The sequence below is a fragment of the Haliotis asinina genome, chromosome 3 (genome assembly GCF_037392515.1).
Source record: "Haliotis asinina isolate JCU_RB_2024 chromosome 3, JCU_Hal_asi_v2, whole genome shotgun sequence".
In the NCBI taxonomy this organism is placed as follows: Eukaryota; Metazoa; Mollusca; class Gastropoda; order Lepetellida; family Haliotidae; genus Haliotis; species Haliotis asinina.
In genome coordinates, this window is record NC_090282.1 from 28,533,312 (window position 1) to 28,554,472 (window position 21,161).

At 40.9% G+C, this 21,161-nt stretch overlaps 1 protein-coding gene across 1 annotated transcript in view; it reads right to left on the reverse strand.

Annotated features, from left to right (window-relative positions):
• Nucleotides 1-21,161, reverse strand: part of LOC137277780 (protein mono-ADP-ribosyltransferase PARP6-like) — a 58,995-nt gene that overhangs the window by 28,479 nt on the left and 9,355 nt on the right. The window contains exons 2-13 of the mRNA XM_067809707.1: nt 13,274-13,366; nt 12,235-12,327; nt 8,791-8,987; nt 7,532-7,626; nt 5,526-5,586; nt 5,015-5,105; nt 3,758-3,827; nt 2,833-2,961; nt 2,178-2,333; nt 1,247-1,538; nt 657-752; nt 128-220 (exon numbers count right to left, since the gene is read on the reverse strand). Coding sequence (XP_067665808.1) covers nt 128-220; nt 657-752; nt 1,247-1,538; nt 2,178-2,333; nt 2,833-2,961; nt 3,758-3,827; nt 5,015-5,105; nt 5,526-5,586; nt 7,532-7,626; nt 8,791-8,987; nt 12,235-12,327; nt 13,274-13,366 — 1,466 coding nt within the window. The remainder of the gene's footprint in view (nt 1-127; nt 221-656; nt 753-1,246; nt 1,539-2,177; nt 2,334-2,832; nt 2,962-3,757; nt 3,828-5,014; nt 5,106-5,525; nt 5,587-7,531; nt 7,627-8,790; nt 8,988-12,234; nt 12,328-13,273; nt 13,367-21,161) is intronic.

The following is a 21,161-nucleotide window of genomic DNA, read 5'->3' on the forward strand; positions in this document are numbered from 1 at the left end:
GGGTTATTTTCAGAGAATATTTCAAGGTGGAATTATCACCTACTTCCCTTACCTCAACTCCATTCATTTATAATATGGGTATTGTAAGGGAATATTTCAAGGTGGATTCATCAGTTATCTCCCTTACCTCAGCTCCCGTTGCTATGTCATCAGCAGCATCGACCATGACACCCAGTGTTTGGAAGGCAAATACACACAGTTCCCGTGAACAAACAGCAGGCTGGAAGTAAACATCTTACACTCAGTCACATGGAAACTTATGACTTACAGACTTTAGCTTAAATATTTCATTTGGTTGTACCTGTAACAATGAAGTGTTGTCACATGAAAAGAAACATTGCAATGAAAGAACTGCTCCTAAAACGTCTAAAAATACCCCTTAAAATCCATTCTCACTATACCAGTGCATGTTCTGGATGGTATTACATGTATATAATCTTGTGCAATGTATACAGTATGCTACTTGAAGCTGTAAAGTAAAACTGGTAATAAACAGTCTATATCATACAAGGAGTACTAATAGCTATTACTATTAATTCTGCATACAAGTTCTGTTATTCTTCGTGTCTCTTATTTCATACTGAAAGATTCATAATTATAACAACATTGGTTCATCTTGAGTTGACACAAATGTCTATAGCATTTAAAGCAGTCACCTTAAGCATGGCTCCATTTTGAAAGACATGAGGTTCATCACAGACTACACAGTACTCATTGAGGGTTGGAATTCTCTGTCGCACATACCGGAATACCTACAACAAAAATATCATCGCATCTGGTGCTGATTCACAAATAATTCATAAACAAGTACACATGTGTGAAGATCTGGTAAGAATTGATCTTCAGCCCTCCATGATAGCTGTAAGAGGTGACTAACTGGATCGGGTGGTCAGACTCGCTCCTGTGCATGAATGGACATCGCATTGAGTAGATCAATGTTCATGCTGTTGACTATCTGGTCCAGACTCAATTATTTATAGATGGTCAATAAACAACAACCCAACGAACCAACCAAGCTAGTCACAGACCGGAAATCTAATCTTACATGTGTTTGATACCAGGTATCACACATTGGTTTCTCACCATATAGCTTTGATATTGTGGAGTGCAGCATTAAACAACAAACAATTACCAAAAAAGTAATTATTATTTCCAAGTTGGTGGAAGTGACCAAAAGCCCATAAGAATTATAATTACCAGCCATTTACTGCTGCAGATACTGTCTTAATCTTCAACCAAAACCAACCTGAACGAGGAAGCCATCTTGTAGAGATGGCACTTGCTTAGCATTTTTCCCACTTAGTGTAGAGGACGGCAGGAGAGACAGATCCTCCATGGGCGGCATACACAGATTTGGTGATGTTGATGATGCCGCAATACTCCTCTGTCGACTGTAACCTGATTTCCGTTTCGCATGTTTCTTCATATTACAAGGCACGGGTGGGTGAGAATACTGTCGGTTCGGATGTGCTTTAGATATATGAGGATTGTTCACCTTCTTCTCCAGATTTTGAGACAAGATATCAAAATCTGTACAACTGTGCAAAATAAACAAGACAGGTTAACCAACAAAATTTTGAATAAAATCTGGTGAACTTATGGATAAAAAACCTAACTGTTATCATGATTACACGATCTCTTACACGCGTGTTGATAAGAACCTGTTTAGACCATTGTGAACATCTGAATAGACAAAATATGTCCTGATTCGGTGCCAAATTGACACAACTACATAGTATGTAAGAAACAATTTTCTGCATTTGTGTCTGTCATCCTATTAGTCAGTAAGTTATGTTTCAAACCAAATTTCACAGGATTCAGTGATACTGACAATTTATAAACATGATATTTGTAAGATGGTGTGATATGGACAAGTTATTGATGTGATATTGACAAGACTGACATGACACTGAAAAGTAATCAATATGATACTGACAAGTTATTGATGTGATATTGACAAGACTGATGTGACACTGAAGAGACAGTATTTTTCACAGGACTGACCTCACACTGACAAGTAATTACTGTGATACTGACAAGTTATTGATGTGATACTTGTAAGTTACTGATTTGATATAAACAAGACTGATGAGACAATGACAAGTCTTTGATGTGAATAATGCTGTGGAACTGATGATATTAACGAGTTAAAGAAGCAGATGAAAATAACAACTAACCTCTCTGGGTTAGTAAGTACTAAGTTGAGGGCCTCTTGTACATTGCCTCGTGTGATGATCAAGGCATTCCTGGCAACTTCAGGGGAGAAACCCATCTCTACCACTTGAGCTACAGCATTGTCCTCCACCTTGAAGGGGTCCGAGTCCTTGTCATCTCTGAAACATTAAAAAGAAACAGTTTATTAAAGATAAAATACAGGCTGGAGCATGATGATCTCAGACACAGCAAATGGTTTCATCCAATCTTCAAATGAGGTTGAATTGTTTTACGTTATACTGAGGAAAATTCCAGCAATATCACACTCACAGTTAAGGAAACCAACACATGCTTCATACATTACACACACATGGAGAATATCTCACTGGTCTTTGGCCAAGACTATGAGAACAATGCCTTTTTGTTCCAATTTTCTTCACATCTAACACTTTCTAAATACTCATTCTAAGAAGTAGAAAACACTACAGTTTGTCACACCAGGATTCACTAATCATCAGTTATACATGATCTTTGATCAGTAAGGACCTTAACCATTCACCACACATGTTAAAGTTACAAACTCTTGTATAGCTTTTCGTATTTACATTACTATTTCACTTTAACTGGAAAAGACACTGTACATTGTATACTTGCTACACGAGAATTTGATTAAACTACCGTGATTCTGATGGTAATGTCATGGACGATAAAGCTGATGGAACGCTGAATGACTTTGGGGCTGTTGCCGTTTTCAGGGAGGCATTGCTAAGAATCTTCCATTGGTCTGATAGGAATACCTCCAATATTCTATAAACAGAAAATGAATGTCAGCATTCAGCATTTTTGCAGCCCTATCATGCTAAGTAACATTAAAATCAAGCACTTAACAGACAAGAAAGTGGTTGATAGCATAAGCATCCCTTGTGTAAATATAGGCAGGGCTGTTAAATAATATTAGTTGATTTACAAGACCGACTGACTGAGAAGGTCGGTAATAAGGCAAAATATATAACAAATTGACAATGAAGAATTGGTGTCTTTGTTTTACAGTTAGATAAAATTCAAGATGTTATCAATGGTGCTTATATGAAATGGGGAAATACATGTGAATCTATTCTATTAAATATCTTGTCAACTGTTTCTCAGTATCACTTTGCAATCCTTCTCTTGTCATGGGTTTGTTTTTTCTTTAATTTGCAGCAGTGCTAATCTGGAAGACTTTTAAAGAACATTTCAAACTCTCCTATTGAATTTTCGGCCTTGTAGTAAATTAACTCATAACAAAATAAAAGGCCCTGACAGTCAAGTCAAGGAGTCTAATTCTTTAAGTTTACTCAGCAATATTCCAGCCATACGGCTTGGTCTGGATCAGACAATCCAATGGAATCCTTCACAGCAAATAACAGCTAAATCAACCTGCACAACAGGACAATAGACAGAGAACAGATGATAAGTAACAATTAATGGACTAGAGATTGGCAACCCTGACTTGTGAACAGTACACTAACTAAGCACTGTCCCTAATCAATAACATATCGAAATTCTTCTTCTTCAATAATCATACACATTGTGAAGCTAACAGGATCAATCTCTCAAAACTTACTTCCTCAACTGACTACCAACACCAAACTTATCCTTCTTCGAAGGCTGGAATACTTCAACTTTAGGCGGATCTGTGAAAGACATTAAAAGTAGATTTCATTAAAACAAAATAATTAAAAAATGGCACCACAGTTTAGCTGATGGTCCATTAACAAGATAATGAGTGGGCTACAATGAGGCAGGCAATTTGTCTCAACAGTTAGAAACTAGAAGTGGGACCAAGAGAAAATGCCCCTACACACTACAATATGTAAACAAGCCATCTTCCCAATATCTCATATCACAGTAGTTATGATAGAAAAAATAAAGTTTGCACCACTCTCTGTAAGTATTATATGCATTATGACAACCAACAACAGACAGTGAGTTTTTGTTTATCCGCACGTTGAACAATATTTCAGGGTTATCTTGGTGTGTCAGCTTGATGAGAGAGGAATGCCACGAGGAATGTAAGTATTTTGGTGAATTTTGTTTTGTTTGCTGTTTAATGCAGCACTCAGCAATATTCCAGCCATGGCTCCATCTGTAAACAACAGAGTCTGGACCAGACAATCCAATGAAAACCATCCCAACTATAACACCTATAGTAAGCAAAACAACAGGAAAATTGAAAGCGAAAAGGTGAATACAGATGATGAAAAGTCACCACCTAATGAGTTAACCTACTGTTAACATCGAGAAAATTTAGAAATGGCAGGTGAATGCAGACGATGAGTGGTCACCAACTGATGAGTTAGCTTACCTTTAATGTCAAGACAATGGAGAGATGACAGGTGAATGCAGTCAAGGGGAGTCTACTAATGAGTTAACCTACCTTTAACATCGAGATAATGGAGAGACAACAGGTGAATACAGATGATGAGTGGTCAACAGTTAATGAGTTAACTTACCTTTAATGTCAAGACAATGGAGAGATGACAGGTGAATACAGTCTAGGGGAGTCTACTAATGAGTTAACTTACCTTTAACATCGAGATAATGGAGAGACAACAGGTGAATACAGATGATGAGTGGTCAACAGTTAATGAGTTAACTTACCTTTAATGTCAAGACAATGGAGAGATGACAGGTGAATACAGTCTAGGGGAGTCTACTAATGAGTTAACCTACCTTTAACATCGAGATAATGGAGAGACGACAGGTGAATACAGTCGATGAGGGGACACCAATTAATGAGTTAACCTACCTTTAACATCGAGATAATGGAGAGACGACAGGTGAATACAGTCTAGGGGAGTCTACTAATGAGTTAACCTACCTTTAACATCGAGATAATGGAGAGACGACAAGTGAATACGGACAATAAGAGGTTCCTTCCTATTGAGCTTCCAAGCTTCAGCTACTTCTTCCTGGAAATGTTTAACAAATATCAAAGTCTCAGTTGTGAAGTAAGATATAACTGACTTTTCCAATCATGAGGATGACAATACACAATCTATCAAAAAGTATTAAAACATTTCAGGATTGAAAGTTAGCCATTAACAAGAAGCAGAAACCTTTGTTAACATTTTATGTTTCAATTCAATTTTCAAAGCTATTTTGAAAATACATAATAAGGAAATAAATAATATGACCATTGTTGAGATAAATTATGATGATGGAGGTAAATGGCAGTGGTGAACGATAGAGACTGGACTTAACAAACCAGATTAAAACTGAAATACAAGAAACGACAACTGAAGAATTTCTTTGCAATAACAGAAAATCAACAGAATATGATAAAGAGAACAGCACTTATCATGACTTCACATAAATATACCAGCACTTACATTTAGAAAGGACAGTGGAATGCTTAGTTCAACATCAACTTCATAGATGCTTCCTAATAACCTGAAACAATTCAAAATTCAATATCACTGAGTTTACAGTTCCTACAAAGGAGGTTTTACATTCCAATTTTATATGCTGTTCATGGGTGAGAGATAACATTTTTCTAAAGGAAACTCAAGTTCACAAATACACCTGATCTACAGCATTTATCTAAATCAATGATATCTTGTCAAGGCATTACAGATCAGTCATTCTCTCCATGCACTGTAACTCGTGTACATAATCATGACCTCTCTCACAGCAGTTGTATAGCATCATGATCTCTCTCCCAGAATCTGTATAACTCTCATGTATATGATCATGATCACTCTCACAGCAACTGTAAAACTCTAACGTATATGATCATGACCTCTTTCCCAGCAGCTGTAAAACTCTCACGTATGTCATCATGATCTCTCTCCCAGCACCTGTATAACTCTCATGTATATCATCATCATCTCTCTCCCAGCAGCTGTAAAACTCTCATGTGTATGATCATGATCTCTCTCCCAGAAGCTGAAAAACTCTCACGTATGTCATCATGATCTCTCTCCCAGCACCTGTATAACTCTCATGTATATCATCATCATCTCTCTCCCAGCAGCTGTAAAACTCTCATGTATATCATCATCATCTCTTTCCCAGCAGCTGTAAAACTCTCACGTATATCATCATGATCTCTCTCCCAGCACCTGTATAACTCTCATGTATATCATCATCATCTCTTTCCCAGCAGCTGTAAAACTCTCATGTGTATGATCATGATCTCTCTCCCAGTAAGTGTACAATTCTCATTTACATGATCATGATCTCTCTCCCAGCAACTGAAAAACTCTAACGTATATGATCATGACCTCTTTCCCAGCAGCTGTAAAACTCTCATGTATATGATCATGATCTCTCTCCCAGCAGCTGTAAAACTCTCATGTATATCATCATGATCTCTCTCCCTGCAGCTGTAAAACTCTCACGTATATCATCATGATCTCTCTCACAGCAGCTGTAAAACTCTCATGTATATCATCATCATCTCTCTCCCAGCAGCTGTAAAACTCTCATGTGTATGATCATGATCTCTCTCCCAGAAGCTGAAAAACTCTCACGTATGTCATCATGATCTCTCTCCCAGCACCTGTATAACTCTCATGTATATCATCATCATCTCTCTCCCAGCAGCTGTAAAACTCTCATGTATATCATCATCATCTCTTTCCCAGCAGCTGTAAAACTCTCACGTATATCATCATGATCTCTCTCCCAGCACCTGTATAACTCTCATGTATATCATCATCATCTCTTTCCCAGCAGCTGTAAAACTCTCATGTGTATGATCATGATCTCTCTCCCAGTAAGTGTACAATTCTCATTTACATGATCATGATCTCTCTCCCAGCAACTGAAAAACTCTAACGTATATGATCATGACCTCTTTCCCAGCAGCTGTAAAACTCTCATGTATATGATCATGATCTCTCTCCCAGCAGCTGTAAAACTCTCATGTATATCATCATGATCTCTCTCCCTGCAGCTGTAAAACTCTCATGTATATCATCATGATCTCTCTCCCAGCAGCTGTATAACTCTCATGTATATCATCATGACCTCTCTCACAGCAGCTGTAAAACTCTCATATATATGATCATGACTTCTCCCCCAGATGCTGTATAACTCTAACGTATATGATCATGACCTCTCTCACAGCAACTGTAAACCTCTCATGAATATGATCATGATCTCTCTCATAGCACTGCATAACTCTCATGAATATGATCATGATCTCTCTCATAGCACTGCATAACTCTCTTGTATATGATCATGATCTCTCTCCCAGCAGCTGTAAAACTCTCATGAATATGATCATGATCTCTCTCCCAGCACTGCATAACTCTCATGTATATGATCATGATCTCTCTCACAGCAACTATACAACTCTCATGATTTCTCTCATTAAAGCAGTATAACTCACCTATATGATAATGACTTCTCTCCGTACAGCAATTTTACATGTTCCATATCTTTTACCAGCAAGTCATTCATCTTTTCTGAGTTTTCATTCTCCATCTGTAACAAGAACATGACATTTTACCTAAAACATACAAAGACATGATCCCATTCATCTTTCCAAACTAAGCTTGAACATGATTTGTCGAAGAAAGGCACCTTGTCATTGTTTTTCTGTTTTAAATTCTGCAGGATTTCAATTCTTACTAAAATTCAGCTATTTTCTAATTTAATGCTACATAGCTCAGCCCAATCAGTGCTGTACATCCTTGCTAATTTATTCCATCAAACGCTGTCAATTCATTCCAGTTGGTTATTAGATTGACAAATGAAGGGAAAGAAAGAATCAAGTTCATGTAGAACTGACCTGATGTGTTATTTGAATCAACAAATAGTATGAGTTATCACATCATGTCAAGGGAAATATGGATTTTTATCAGTCCCGAGTAAGCTTGCAAGGAATGCTACCTTACAAGCAACTGATAAAACCATGTATTTCCAGAGACTTGATGTGATAACACTTTTACCTAGCGGAATGTTCTTACTAAATCAAAAGAAAACAATGCGCATCAAATGACTTTTGTACACCCTGCTCGTGGATCATGACTGGTGTACATGGTATTTTATCAGAGACACACATGAACCAATCAAAAATCGACATTCTTACATGAGGCTGGATAACATGCATCAGCCACCTAGCCTGCTCAGCCTAAGGCTAAGCGGACTAGGCAGCTGAAATTACATAATTCATTCCTTTGACAATTTGTCTGCATATACATCAAAGGATTTGCTTCATTATAGAAGCAGCAAATTCTAAACATAAATCTGGTTTCCGATACACAAACATACATTGTAACATTCAGACCAATCATACCTCAAAACTTAATCATAAGCTTACAAATGGCATAGTTAGTAAGTGAGTTAAGTTTCATGCCACACACAGCAATATTCCAGCCATGGGGATCTGAAAATAATCGAGCCTGGACCAGACAGTCCAGTGATCACCAGCATAAGCACTGATCTGCACAATTGGAATACAATCACCTGTTAATCAAGTCATCGAGCCTCACTGCCCAATCCCTTTACTTGCCTCTTACAAAAAGCACCTTTTGTGGAAAGCATAGGTTGCTAAAGACCTACTCTACCCTGAATCCACACGGGTCACGAATGGCGTAAACAACAAACGTTTTGCATATCTGGCCCATGATTTCTGAACGTGCCTACCTCCTCCTGCTGCTGCTGCTGGTAATAGTCATTGTAATACCCTTCCATGTCGTCCTCCTCTTCCGAACCCCCAGACATACAGTCGGCGTATACCGAACTTCCCGTTGATTCAACACTCTCCAGTCTGTTGTAGGAGGCGCCCTCCAGCTTGGCCTTCTTGATGTCATCCATAGTAAACTTGAACCGTCGGACTAAGTCTGCAATTGTGTATGAAGACAATCATTAAAACGATCATTCTTAGCTTAGTTTCCTTTGGATGCTGGTACTATAGCAGTAACGTTTTGTAAATAACTTGAAAGAAAGTAAGTTATTCAATTACCATACAGCATAAGTACATATATTTCATACTTCACAATGATACATGAAGAAATAAATGCATTTTTGTCAAAAAACGGATTTTCAGTTTGGCTGCCAGAAATGCTGAGATGTTCCAGAGAAGAATTAGGAGTTCCATATTTGTTTTAAAAGCCACTTGCCATGGGGCCAGTCACTTTATGAAAGTATCTGGTCCTAATTTTCAGTGTGACCATCATGATCAAATTATGAAAGAATAAATGAACATGGTATTTGATGTTGATGTTTACTGGACTATTTATCAAGAATGGAGCTCTTAACAATAGCGGGACCGATGAGATATTTCAAAGCTCCTTTACCGGAATGCCTCTAACCAGTACAGCTATTTAGAGGTTACAATGGTCACATGAAAATTCTTCTTTTTCTTGTTTTAACATATTGTTTTAACAGTTTGAATCAAGTAGAACAGCAAGAGTTGGAAATCTGTATCTGGGAATAACTATAGACATTTATCTGCAAAATGATAAAACATACTGGACAAATATAGTTAGGGAGACATGTAAAATTTTAAATTATGAATAATAATATATGTACTCATTAACACTCTGGTAAAATATCAATCATAAAAATACCAATATCCCTAACTTATTTTGTGCAGTTTACTTACTTGTTGTACACCTTTTAAAGTGTACAATATCAATCAAGCTTAAAAACATTACATGAAAATTTTAAACTACCTTTAAAGACAATATATACCATTTCCATATGCACTGTTTTACTTATGAATTTAGGAAATGTTTTGAACATAACAACATCAGGGACATATTTCATAAGTGTATTTGAGCTACTTCAAATCATGGCCCAGGTTGTCTACACCAATCACACTAATCAATTAAGATCGTTAACAGTTAATACATTACATTTTTGCAGCAATTACAGATAACGGCTGTTTGTGCCATTCAAGAAATTCTGAAAGGCCTAACTGAACATGTTCTAAGTGTGATTGCATGCGTTTAGCACATTGAATAACATAATGCATGAAGAACCTCTACCTAGAATCCTGAAATGGGAGGGACCAATCTTAGCTTCATGTGGATGCACAATAACAACCAGTTTCTCAGGCCAACACCCAAATTATTTTATGTGCCACATACTTTATCACATGGTCAATAACGCTACAGGTAGGAAAAGAACGCCAGAGCAACCAGTACCAGTGTCGTCATCAGTCTCGACTGATCAAGACGGGCTGGACACTTATCATAAAGACATTTTATTTATTTGTTATCTTTTAATTTTTATGATCATTAGGTCAATAACTCAAGACCCAAATTTGTTAATGTATTTGTTTGTATTTCAATATTTTCATAAAACATGATATTTCTGTGATTGCAGTATCACAAGCTTAGTTCATAAATCAAATTAGAATGTAGAAAAATTAGAGAATAACCCATGAGGTACGAGTGATTATTATATCATTTCCCTTTTCCACGCTATCAATTCCTTCTTCCACGTTATCTCATTTCCTTCAAAGATTTGTGTTTTTTGTTTTTTTTGTTTTGTCTTTTTCCATGAAAAATCTGCAAGGTGTGTTTAAGGAAGGAATGTCAGTTGTGTGCAGTAACCAGTTCCACATTTAATTTCTGCTGCATGCTATGCCCTCTTGCAGACAACTGTAGACAGGAGTCAAGTTCAACAAATTTCTACCTCCGATGTTGAAGAGTTCGATCTTAGTTAAGATCTTGATCTTAAATCCATGCTGTCCTAGGTTTGTCTTTGTGCAAGTGGATTAGGGCAACTGTATGGGGATTGTAAAGTTGATTATAGGGGCTGAGGACTGATTGTAACTTCGATTTCTCTGTGCAAGCAGGCCCTGGACCATAAATACACCTGTTGAGTCACATCACTCCCCTGCACCACAAATATACCTACTGAGACACATCACTCCCCTGGACCACAAATATACCTACTGAGACACATCACTCCTCTGGACCACAAATATACCTACTGAGACACATCACTCCCATGGACCACAAATGCACCTTCTGAGACACACTACTACCATAGACCATCAATACACCTACTGAGACACATTACTCTCCTGAACCACCAATACACCTACTGAGACACATTACTCTCCTGGACCACCAATACACCTACTAGGACACATTACTACCATAGACCGCCGATACACCTACTGAGACACATTACTCTCCTGGACCATAAATACACCTACTCAGACACACTACTCTCCTGGACCACAAATACACCTAATGAGACACACTACTACCACAGACCACCACTATACCTGAGACACATTACACTCCTGGACCACCAATACACCTACTGAGACACACTACTACCACAGACCATCAATACACCTACTGAGACACATTACTCTCCTGGACCACCAGTACACCTACTGAGACACACTACTACCACAGACCACCAATACATCTACTGAGACACATCACTCTCCTGGACCACAAATACACCTACTCAGACACACTACTACCACAGACCACCAACACACCTACTGAGACACATTACTCTCCTGGACCATAAATACACCTACTCAGACACACTACTCTCCTGGACCACAAATACACCTAATGAGACACACTACTACCCAAGACCACCACTATACCTGAGACACATTACACTCCTGGACCACCAATACACCTACTGAGACACACTACTACCACAGACCATCAATACACCTACTGAGACACATCACTCCCATGGACCACCAATACATCTACTGAGACACATCACTCTCCTGGACCACAAATACACCTGAGACACATTACTCTCCTTGACCACCAGTACACCTACTGAGACAGACTACTACCACAGACCACCAATACACCTATTGAGGCACACTACTACCATAGACCACCAATATACCTACTGAGACACACTACTACCATAGACCACCAATACACCTACTGAGGCACACTGCTACCATAGACCACCAATACACCTACTTAGCCACATTACTCCCCTGGACCACTATTACACCTACTGAAACAAGTGTTTCCCTTAGACAATGTGAAGTATAAGTTCTGGGAAAACATGAAAAGTTACACTGACATGCATATCTAACATTTACAAAGAAATATTTATGACTTCATCACAGCATTATTTACTCACCATCCCTGAGTTTCACTAAAATACACTGGATAGGCTTGTTATGCAGACTAGTTGATTCTTCCCCTGCAATAACTTGGGTCAGTAAAGTGTTCTCTGAAAACACAAACATCATACATGGTCAATTCCTAGATGTATGTACACCTCACAGTCTCATTAATTGAATTTGTGCAATTGTTTGGGTTTTTGGACCAAACCATTTGAATACCAACAACAATGTTGAATAACAATTTTGTAAAATCAAAAACCATCAGAGTTGTTTTCAGTACCTGTAGCACAATTCCAAAGACAGTTTTGTTCATAAAGACATCCAATCAGAAAGAATGATCAATGTTAAATCTTATCTCCTGAATCAGGAACAACAGATATGAGATCCTTGACCCCAAATATCATATAACTCCTTTATTACTTCCATTTGGGTGGCAAAACTTTGTGTTACAGGCAGCAAAATACAATACATACAGCATGAACATGTAAAAGTATGGCATTAACTGCTTTCAGGAATATTCCAAATAAATCACATCAGAATCACTAAAATTTGGTAGCACACATTAGACCCTTAGTTTGACAAGCTTGTTTTCGCATATAACATAATGACAGGAAAAATCTTCAAACAGCTCATTTGGCTCTTGATACACTTTAAACATGTTCAACACCAGGTAACCCCACTGACTTTAATATACCCATGATGACATATAAAATAATTTCAGCTTATGCCAGACGTTTTTCAAAGATTGGTTTGGAAATTCAACAACTCAAAAAAAGCAGAATGTGAAAAACAAAACACTCAGTGTTCTTAAATTCTGTCAACCAGAAATAACTGAAAAATCACATTTACAGTCCCCATCAACATAAATATAAAAATACTACAATTTTGGGTAAATCAAAGAAGAAAACTTGAGGTTTCAAGTTTGAATTTCTCTCTTTTTCTTTGACCTATAGATCTGCATTTGGGACAAAAAAAAATCAGTTAAACAGAAAAACAGGCGTGGGCTAAACACAGAGCGAACATGCTGCTACTAAGTGCATGTGAGGGTAGTACCTGGGTAGTCACCTTCTGACACACACAGGGAGAAGCTGCAGTTCTCTACCTTGTCCCAAGTAAATGTAAAGGTGTTGTCATTCTGAGAAAATCCTGAAAAAAGTCACAAAAATCTTCAGTTCTTTCAGGCATATAATCATTTCCAAGAAATATACAAAATGTAACAATTTTTGTTGTTATATTTCTGACACACATGAGCTAAATAACCGACTTTCAGTGATTACAACTTTGCCCTAAATCAGTGCGCTGCTAAGGAACCTTCCCAAGTGATTGACTCTTTTGACTCTTATTTTATCATCGAATCTGTAGATGTACAGATAGCTTTCACCAGTCAAATGGCAGGTTCCTATGTCTCATGCTGCAGCATGAAAATACAGTAGTGAGTGAGTGAGCGAGCAAGCAAGCAAGCAAGCAAGCACTCCAGTTACAGGACAGGATATCATATGGACATGGAATGAAAGCCTAACAACAAGCAGGGTCAGGTCATAATGACATTTGTTAATAGTAGTATAGGGAATGGGGGTTTTAAAACACTTTCAAGAAATGTCTCTACAAAGCCTTATTTACTAAATAAGGCTTTGGTTGGGGCCTTAGCTCTTGCTACTATTACCCCTACTACAAAAAAGTTGGCGGTAATTACTGTGCCTTGGTAGGAGGTAACACTGTGCCGTACGGTACGATCAATAATTCTTCTCTTACAAAACCCCTACCCGGCCCATCCCTCAAGTAGTACAAGTTAGGTTCGTCGGCTTTCATATCCACTTTATCTATGTTGTAAGTTTTGACTGACCATATAGGATCGGTGGCCCGCTTACGGCTATCGCCCTCGTGTTCCCCCGGCTGGTATAGATACCTCACTAGGGCCCTATCTGGTATCTGTTTCTCCTTCCCACGCAATGGAGCGGCCGACTCTGCAACTATTGATTTTAGTTTGATAGCGTCTGCCGGTTTCTTACCGGTGAGACGGGTGACTTCATGGTTGATTGCCGACACCACCTTGGGTAACCTCGTGACCCATTCAGTCGATCGTTTTCCAGGGGTGGTCATCTCCCTAGCATACTGATAGCCGAACAAGCGCTCAGCCAAAGTCCTATTAAATCTCTCAACTATGGCTTGGCTGCGATGGACTCCGGCCGTGCCACGCCTGACCTTTGTATCGTGTTTGGTTAGCAGTTGTGACACGGCACCCATGAACTCCCGTCCGGGGTCAACTTGCAGCTCTGTTGGCCACGTCAGTGGGCTGCGTTTGTATATGCGTTCAAATCCTCTGGCTACCTGGGCCGAATCTTTCGTGGTCAAGGGTTCGGCTTCCTTGTAACGACTGGCTACATCCACTACGGTTAAGGCATACTTGTACCTCTTATCGTGGGGTAGGAACAGTAGGTCTGCCTGGTGAATGCTATTAGGTATGTTAATACCGAACCTCCTTCTAGGCACGTAGCGTGGTGCCGGCAAATAGATCTGCCACAGGGCTTGTTTTTCAAGCCACGCTTTGGCTTCCTCCGGGGGTACTCGCGCTATTTTAGCTAGCTTATCTACTGCGTTAGCTCCTTTCCAGTACCCACGCGGGCTGTAGTAAATAGCCTCAAATTTTTTCATGTCCATACGCGTATGTGTTTATTCCATCAATAGCTATCCAACGTTTCATGTCCATAGGCGATAGGGACGTCTTGTTTATAGTCAGTCCGTATATCTTATGCCCATCACTTCTAAGTGTGTTCATTTTATGTCTAAAGGTACGGGTCTTGAACAGGGCTTCCTTGAATCTGGCGTGTTTGATGTGTTGTTTCACCACATACTTCTTAACCCCCTTAGCCTTCCGGATCTCACTATTGTCGGCTTTCAGTATGGAGTACATCTTAGGTCTCAAACCTATGTACTCGGCTATGGGCGTGCCAGCACACTCGTCCTTCATCTTACCTAGGACCTTTTTATTTACCGTACTGTGTAGGGTATGGGTCTTAGGGTAGTCGCTGGTGTCGTATAAATCGAGGTGTTTTTTCATGTCCTCGTACACGTCCTCGGTTCGAATCTCCATCAGCAGGGAATCCGTGTCAGTGTACAGTACTTCACACCTGTCGCCGTACTGTTTCTTGAGCTCGTTGTAGTAAAAGTCGTACATCAGGTGTTTGGATAAATCGAGGATGCTCATCCCCACGTAAACAGGCCGGTTGAATTTTATGTGGTTTTTCTTCATGTGTAGGGCAACCAGGTTGTCTGTGAATATCTTACTACGGTTGAATGCCGGACTGGCTATCAATTTCCTGAGCTTGTCTTCCTCACTAGATCTAACCAGCTTCACGGTCACGCGTTTCCTCAGGTTCTCCATAGTCTTACCAAACACCGAGTTATTCATGAGCTTGTAGAGATTTTTCTCAAAATCACTGGTGGCTTTTTTTCGTAGGTCTGTGTTCATTCTGATGTAGGGTTCCATCCATGGGCTCTGGTCGAACATGAGCACCCTGTGTATTTTGGTCAGCCTCATACCCAACGACAGGTACAGCTGTAGGTTGCGATAGTGAACGATGTACTTGGTCTTATTCATTAAGTTAGGCACGAGTTTTTCAACGTCTGTCACACGCCCACCTGACAAGTTATGTTGGTACTCAGACATCCAGTCTGGGTTAACCCTCATACGTTCGGGGGCCAGGGGGTAGCTGTTGTGTGATGTGTGTAATTCCTTGGGATACTCTAAGTCAACCTCGAGGATATACCCTTTGTTCGAATCTGGTGCAACCTCCATAACATCAACGTGGGGTACCCATTCGAATCCCCCTGTAGGTAGATACTGACTCATGGCCCAGCCGTACAGGTTGTTTGCGTCGAGGTAGAGAATGTGATTGGTTGGTTTGTTAGGATCGTAACCTTTCACGTATTGATTATTTGCTTTCGCGTATCGTTTGGATGCCATGGAAATCCCACCTCGCAAGCCTTTCTCAATGAATAGGTGCATGTCGTAATCTGTGAGCAATTCCAAATTAACTCCGGTCTTTTTAAGCAAGGCGTCCCACGACAGACCTGGGCTGGTGTAATACCATGCGGGGTCGAGTTTATACTGCTTTAAACATGTCTGCCGAAACGTTTCAAACACGTCGGCTAACAGCAGTACATCTGTCCTCAAGTACAGGTCGTGATAATCACCCAGGTTCTTACAACCCAGTTTATTCCATACGTTAGTCGCGTGCGAGTAATCATCTCGTGAGACGGACGCCTCATTCAGCTTGCTATAAAAGCAGTCAATAGGGGGTAGTCTGGTCTCGGTGAACTTGGCCCAACTATCCATGTACTCATAAGGGTACACACCCTTCCTCATAAGCAGGGGTCTAGTCTCGGCGTCTGTGTATCGATCGGTGATAGGGAAGGTATTGTTGGCCTTGACCAGACTGTCGAGTGACGACAGGAGGAACTGAAACGAGTCAATGAACCTAAGTCCGTTTAAGCTGAAGGAGATGTATCTCTCCATGTTGTTGGGGATGCACGTTATATTACCATCAATTTTCGCGATGGCCTGCATGATCAAGTGTGAGTCGTACCCTCTCAAGTTGTGAAAGACAACGGGGATGTTTATTGTCTTAGGGTTGATTTTAAGCTTGAGGTTGCACGCGTTGTGAGCGGCGCCTCTATACTTACCAGTTATGTGACAGTGATCTCTCACCGAATCACCGTTAAGTGGTGAGTCGCACACGTGACAGTTAGTGCTACTAGAGTGAGCTAGCCTGTCGGCTCGGGTCATACGCATGGGAGCGATTCTATACAATGCATTCCTAATAATTTTTTCTTCCTCCTGCAAACACTTTAGAAACCTTTCAGCCGCGTCAGGGCCCCTATACACTACCGGAGCTTTCGTTTCCCCGTCACAACGGACGACAATGTATCCAAACGAACAGGCTTTATGCTCTTGTGTCTTGTGGGTGAAGCTACCCCCACTAGGGGGTGTGGGGGAATCCCCACCCACAACTAAGGCTTCGAAGTCGGCGTATATAATATAAGGTACAGACATTTGGTTCTTGTGGTTACTGAATTTTAGGATATTTTCACCTTCCTTAGGCATGTCGACTCGTATGGCCGTCTGCCCCACACCTTGGCAATCATCCCGGTGGGATTCTAATAAATCAGCTCGGGTGAAGCCATGTAGGCATCGTTCACAGAAGTGGGTCTTTTCTCTGTGTGCCGATTGGTCATACAACAGCCTGCTAAAGTGTTTTATCCATGTGTAGTGATACTTGTCACCTCGCTGGATCATGAATATATTGATAACTTGGCGATCCTTCACCGGGCTGACCCTGTGTACTATTGTTGTGTTACCTTCGTGCCCAAAGACATTTATAGCCAGATTATTTTGTTTTTCTACTTTAGTGATCTGGGATATGGGGGTGGGTTCATCTATACCATCCCAATTAAGCCCATCATCCTGAGGATAATTAGAAGGCCTGTTCGGATTAGTGTCAGCTGGAAATAAGGCTGACCTGATAGCTAACCTCAGGCAATCGTTTCCTCTATTCTTAACGTTTACTATGGCATGTTTGTTCCTATAGTAGGGAGGCAAGGCTAGGTATGACCCACCTCTGAACGGCACGTATTTGGCTATGTCTAGATAGACATTATCGATTTTATCTACAACCCACCCGGACCCCAAGTGTGTGTAGCGTTCTAGGTATTCTCGTATCTGCTGAAAACTTGTATCGATTGATGCGTCAATGGTCTCTGCATGTGTGACGACCTCTTGTTGACCTCGGAAGTAAGGCTGAACATACTCAGTGGTACTCCCAACCTGCTTATCGAGGGACATTTTCACTGTGATCTGAAACTTGATACTTCCTAGATTATTTAGTTCCTGGTTGACCTTATCAGCTATCAGAGGCTTGATATCTGTAATGTCTATGTTTCTATCAACGTGCATGCGCCAACTTCCCAAATAGTTGCCTACGGCGTGCTTAGTGCGCACGAACTGTAGGTCAATAGCTCTATTCTGTCGTAATAATTCTACAAGCTGTGGTTTTCTCATACGGGAATACCCGCCTAAACCCAAATCGTGTGCCTCGGCTTTCAGTTGTTTTACAGTGGGACGTGCTACGGGGGCATGTGATAACAATGCGGTTAACCCGGCTCTCCCCAGGTTTGAATAACCCGTGTGTCCAAGCTGTTTTGCTTGAGCTTTTAATTGTTTTACCGTAGGAGGGGCTTCTAAACCTAGTAATCTCAACAATGCTGGCTTCCGCATTCGAGAATACCCGATAACACCTCTCTGTTTTGCGACCCGCTTGAGCTCGCTTACAGTAGACATCGTGTTTACACCTAAGAGAACTAATGTCTAATTGGTTCACAGTAAGGGGAGGTAACTCTTAAGTGGCTATCTTGAGCAGTCGCCTACGTTCTTTTATGTAGCCTTTTTTATTCTCGTAGATGAGTTGATGTCTGACTACGTTCGCTCCGTGAGCTTTACATAGACAGTAGTGTCCTTTAACCCCGATACCACACACAGAACACGTGTAGTTAGGACTTCCCATATGGAAACAACAGAACCCCTGATTCCTGCATTTCCTACCACAGGCCTCGGTCTTCCCCATAAGTATGTATTCGCATCGGTATGGAGCGGGTCTCATGTTTACTTATAAAGGTATTTTAGTTTAATTGCTTCGCAACCAACGCAGTAGCTGCTATACCCAACACTATGAAGCCCAGTTCACGATTCATTTGTCCCTTGGATGGTGTGTAGTACTGAGCGAGTGTGGGTTTATTGAGCGGTTCCAATTGTTTACCAGTTAGTAGGTAGTATTCTTTCATTGCTTCATCGACATCGTAGAATGTTTTAATGGCATGGTTTTCACGCTTGAGCTGTTCGTTAATAAAATCGATCCTCTGGAGGCGTTTTTTAACGTACTCGTCCTGTGCTCTTTGTAATTTCTCAGTAGCGAGATCGTGTCGCTTCCTTTCTTCCTGTATTTCAGCCGCGTGATCATCTCGTAGTTTCGAGAAGAGGAAATTACTCCCGGAAAATGCCAGGGCATTCACTAACGCCCCACCGACCATCATAGCTATCGTGGCCATCCCTATATTTATTTCATTATATTATCAGGTATTATTCCTTGTTTTACTAGGATGTCTTTTGTGGCCATCGCCATACCAAGGTTCATTATGAGCATACCCATATCCTGCAGGTTGAAATCTAGCTTGATAGTTGGTTGTTTAAGCACCATTTTAGTCAACCGAGCGTACCCTACTGCTAGACTGGCTACCACTGTGGCGTGGTATGCGTCGTTGACGAATGTTTTCCCCTCAGACATTATGTATATGATATAAAATATTAAAATTATAACATGATATGCGGGTCAATAGTGGGGGTGGGGGTTACCTCACTGTTGGGTGGTGGATCACTGTGGGAGGGTACCCCCACGTATAACCATGTTATAACCACGGCAGCAGTTACGCCTACAGCCAACAACAGTCGGGTTGGGTTGGTCACTTTATGTTGGTTACACCACCGTTTTTTACCGGCAGCTACTCTCTTAGGATTCTTCTGTCTGGTTACTGTGGGGGTCACTTCCCTCACCTCGGGAGGGGTTTCCCTCACTGGTTCCTGTGTCACTTCCGTCACCTCGGACATCTATACTATTATTATTATTCTTTCTCTCAAATTGACAATGTTTTGCCGTGATAATCGCCGCCGTCACTGGAGCCAACAACATACCATATTTGTGGTACAGCCCGCAGCTGATAGAGCTCACGGCGTGTTCGATAAAAGGGTCTTTCTCGAGGTCCTCCCACAGGTAAAGTCGGCGCTCTGGTGGAATGGGAAGGAAGTGTGATACAATACCGGTGTATATCTGGGTCATAGCCGATCCTATTGTCTTTGTCATTTCTGCTCCGAGCCGGGACTCGTATCTAGCGTATAGCTTATCGATTTCTTCGGCTGACATTTTGTGAATTTTATCCGGGGTGTAGTCTCCAAAGTAATGTTTGGCTTTGCCTCCAACAGCCAACGCCACCAGTTTCTCTCGCTTGTCATCAGTGGGGCCTGCCGTACCCCCAGGTACCAACTGTTCAAGCAATTCCTCACACTCCATCTTATAATATAACAAGTAAGATTTAGTTTTAACTATATAATACCCGATGCAGACAAAACACAGAGAAATGAAGGTTAAGTTGCACACGATAAATACTTCAAATATCATAGCTTTGCTTAGCTTTGCTTAGCTTTGCTTAGCTTTAGCTTAGCTTTGCTTAGCTTTGCTTAGCATACTATATATGCTACTGGTTGGTCGGTCTTTAGAACGAGCTTAGTGTGTTTAGTTTCAGCGAGCTGTTTCTTCACCCGTTCCCGTTCTAATTTACTCATCACATCGTTCTCTCTCAAACACTCCTCGAACGAATCCCTGTCCTTGCAGTGAAATAAGGCCACCCATCGCGTCTGCTCCCTGAGGTCTTTCAACACCGAGTTGAACTTCTGCGTTAGCACCCAGACGCTGTGATTTGCATGCCGGCCGGAGAAGGCCAGGTACGATAGCATGTCTCTCTTTTTTGTTATCTCGCGATTAGCGCTGCAGTCGTCCAGTATAAACAGCGTCGGTTCCCCTTTAAATTTCTCGTGAAGAGCTTTCAACCAGTCCTGCAGGCGTGTTCCAGGGTCGATTTTGTGTACGTCCGGGTCCGTCATCACCCAAGGTCGCGCGTACGATTTATTCATGCTCAGAGTAGGGCATATGATAACGATGTTATCGAACACATCCTTGTAGTAACCCTCTAACATATCCAACACGAAAACGGTCTTCCCACAGCCAGTCTGCCCGCACACTATAGCGCAGTGTGGGTCAGTGGGGAGGTGGGGCAGTTTATTGTTGGGGGGTGTGGGGGGGTACCCCCCATCAGTAGATGGCTTGCACGAATCTCC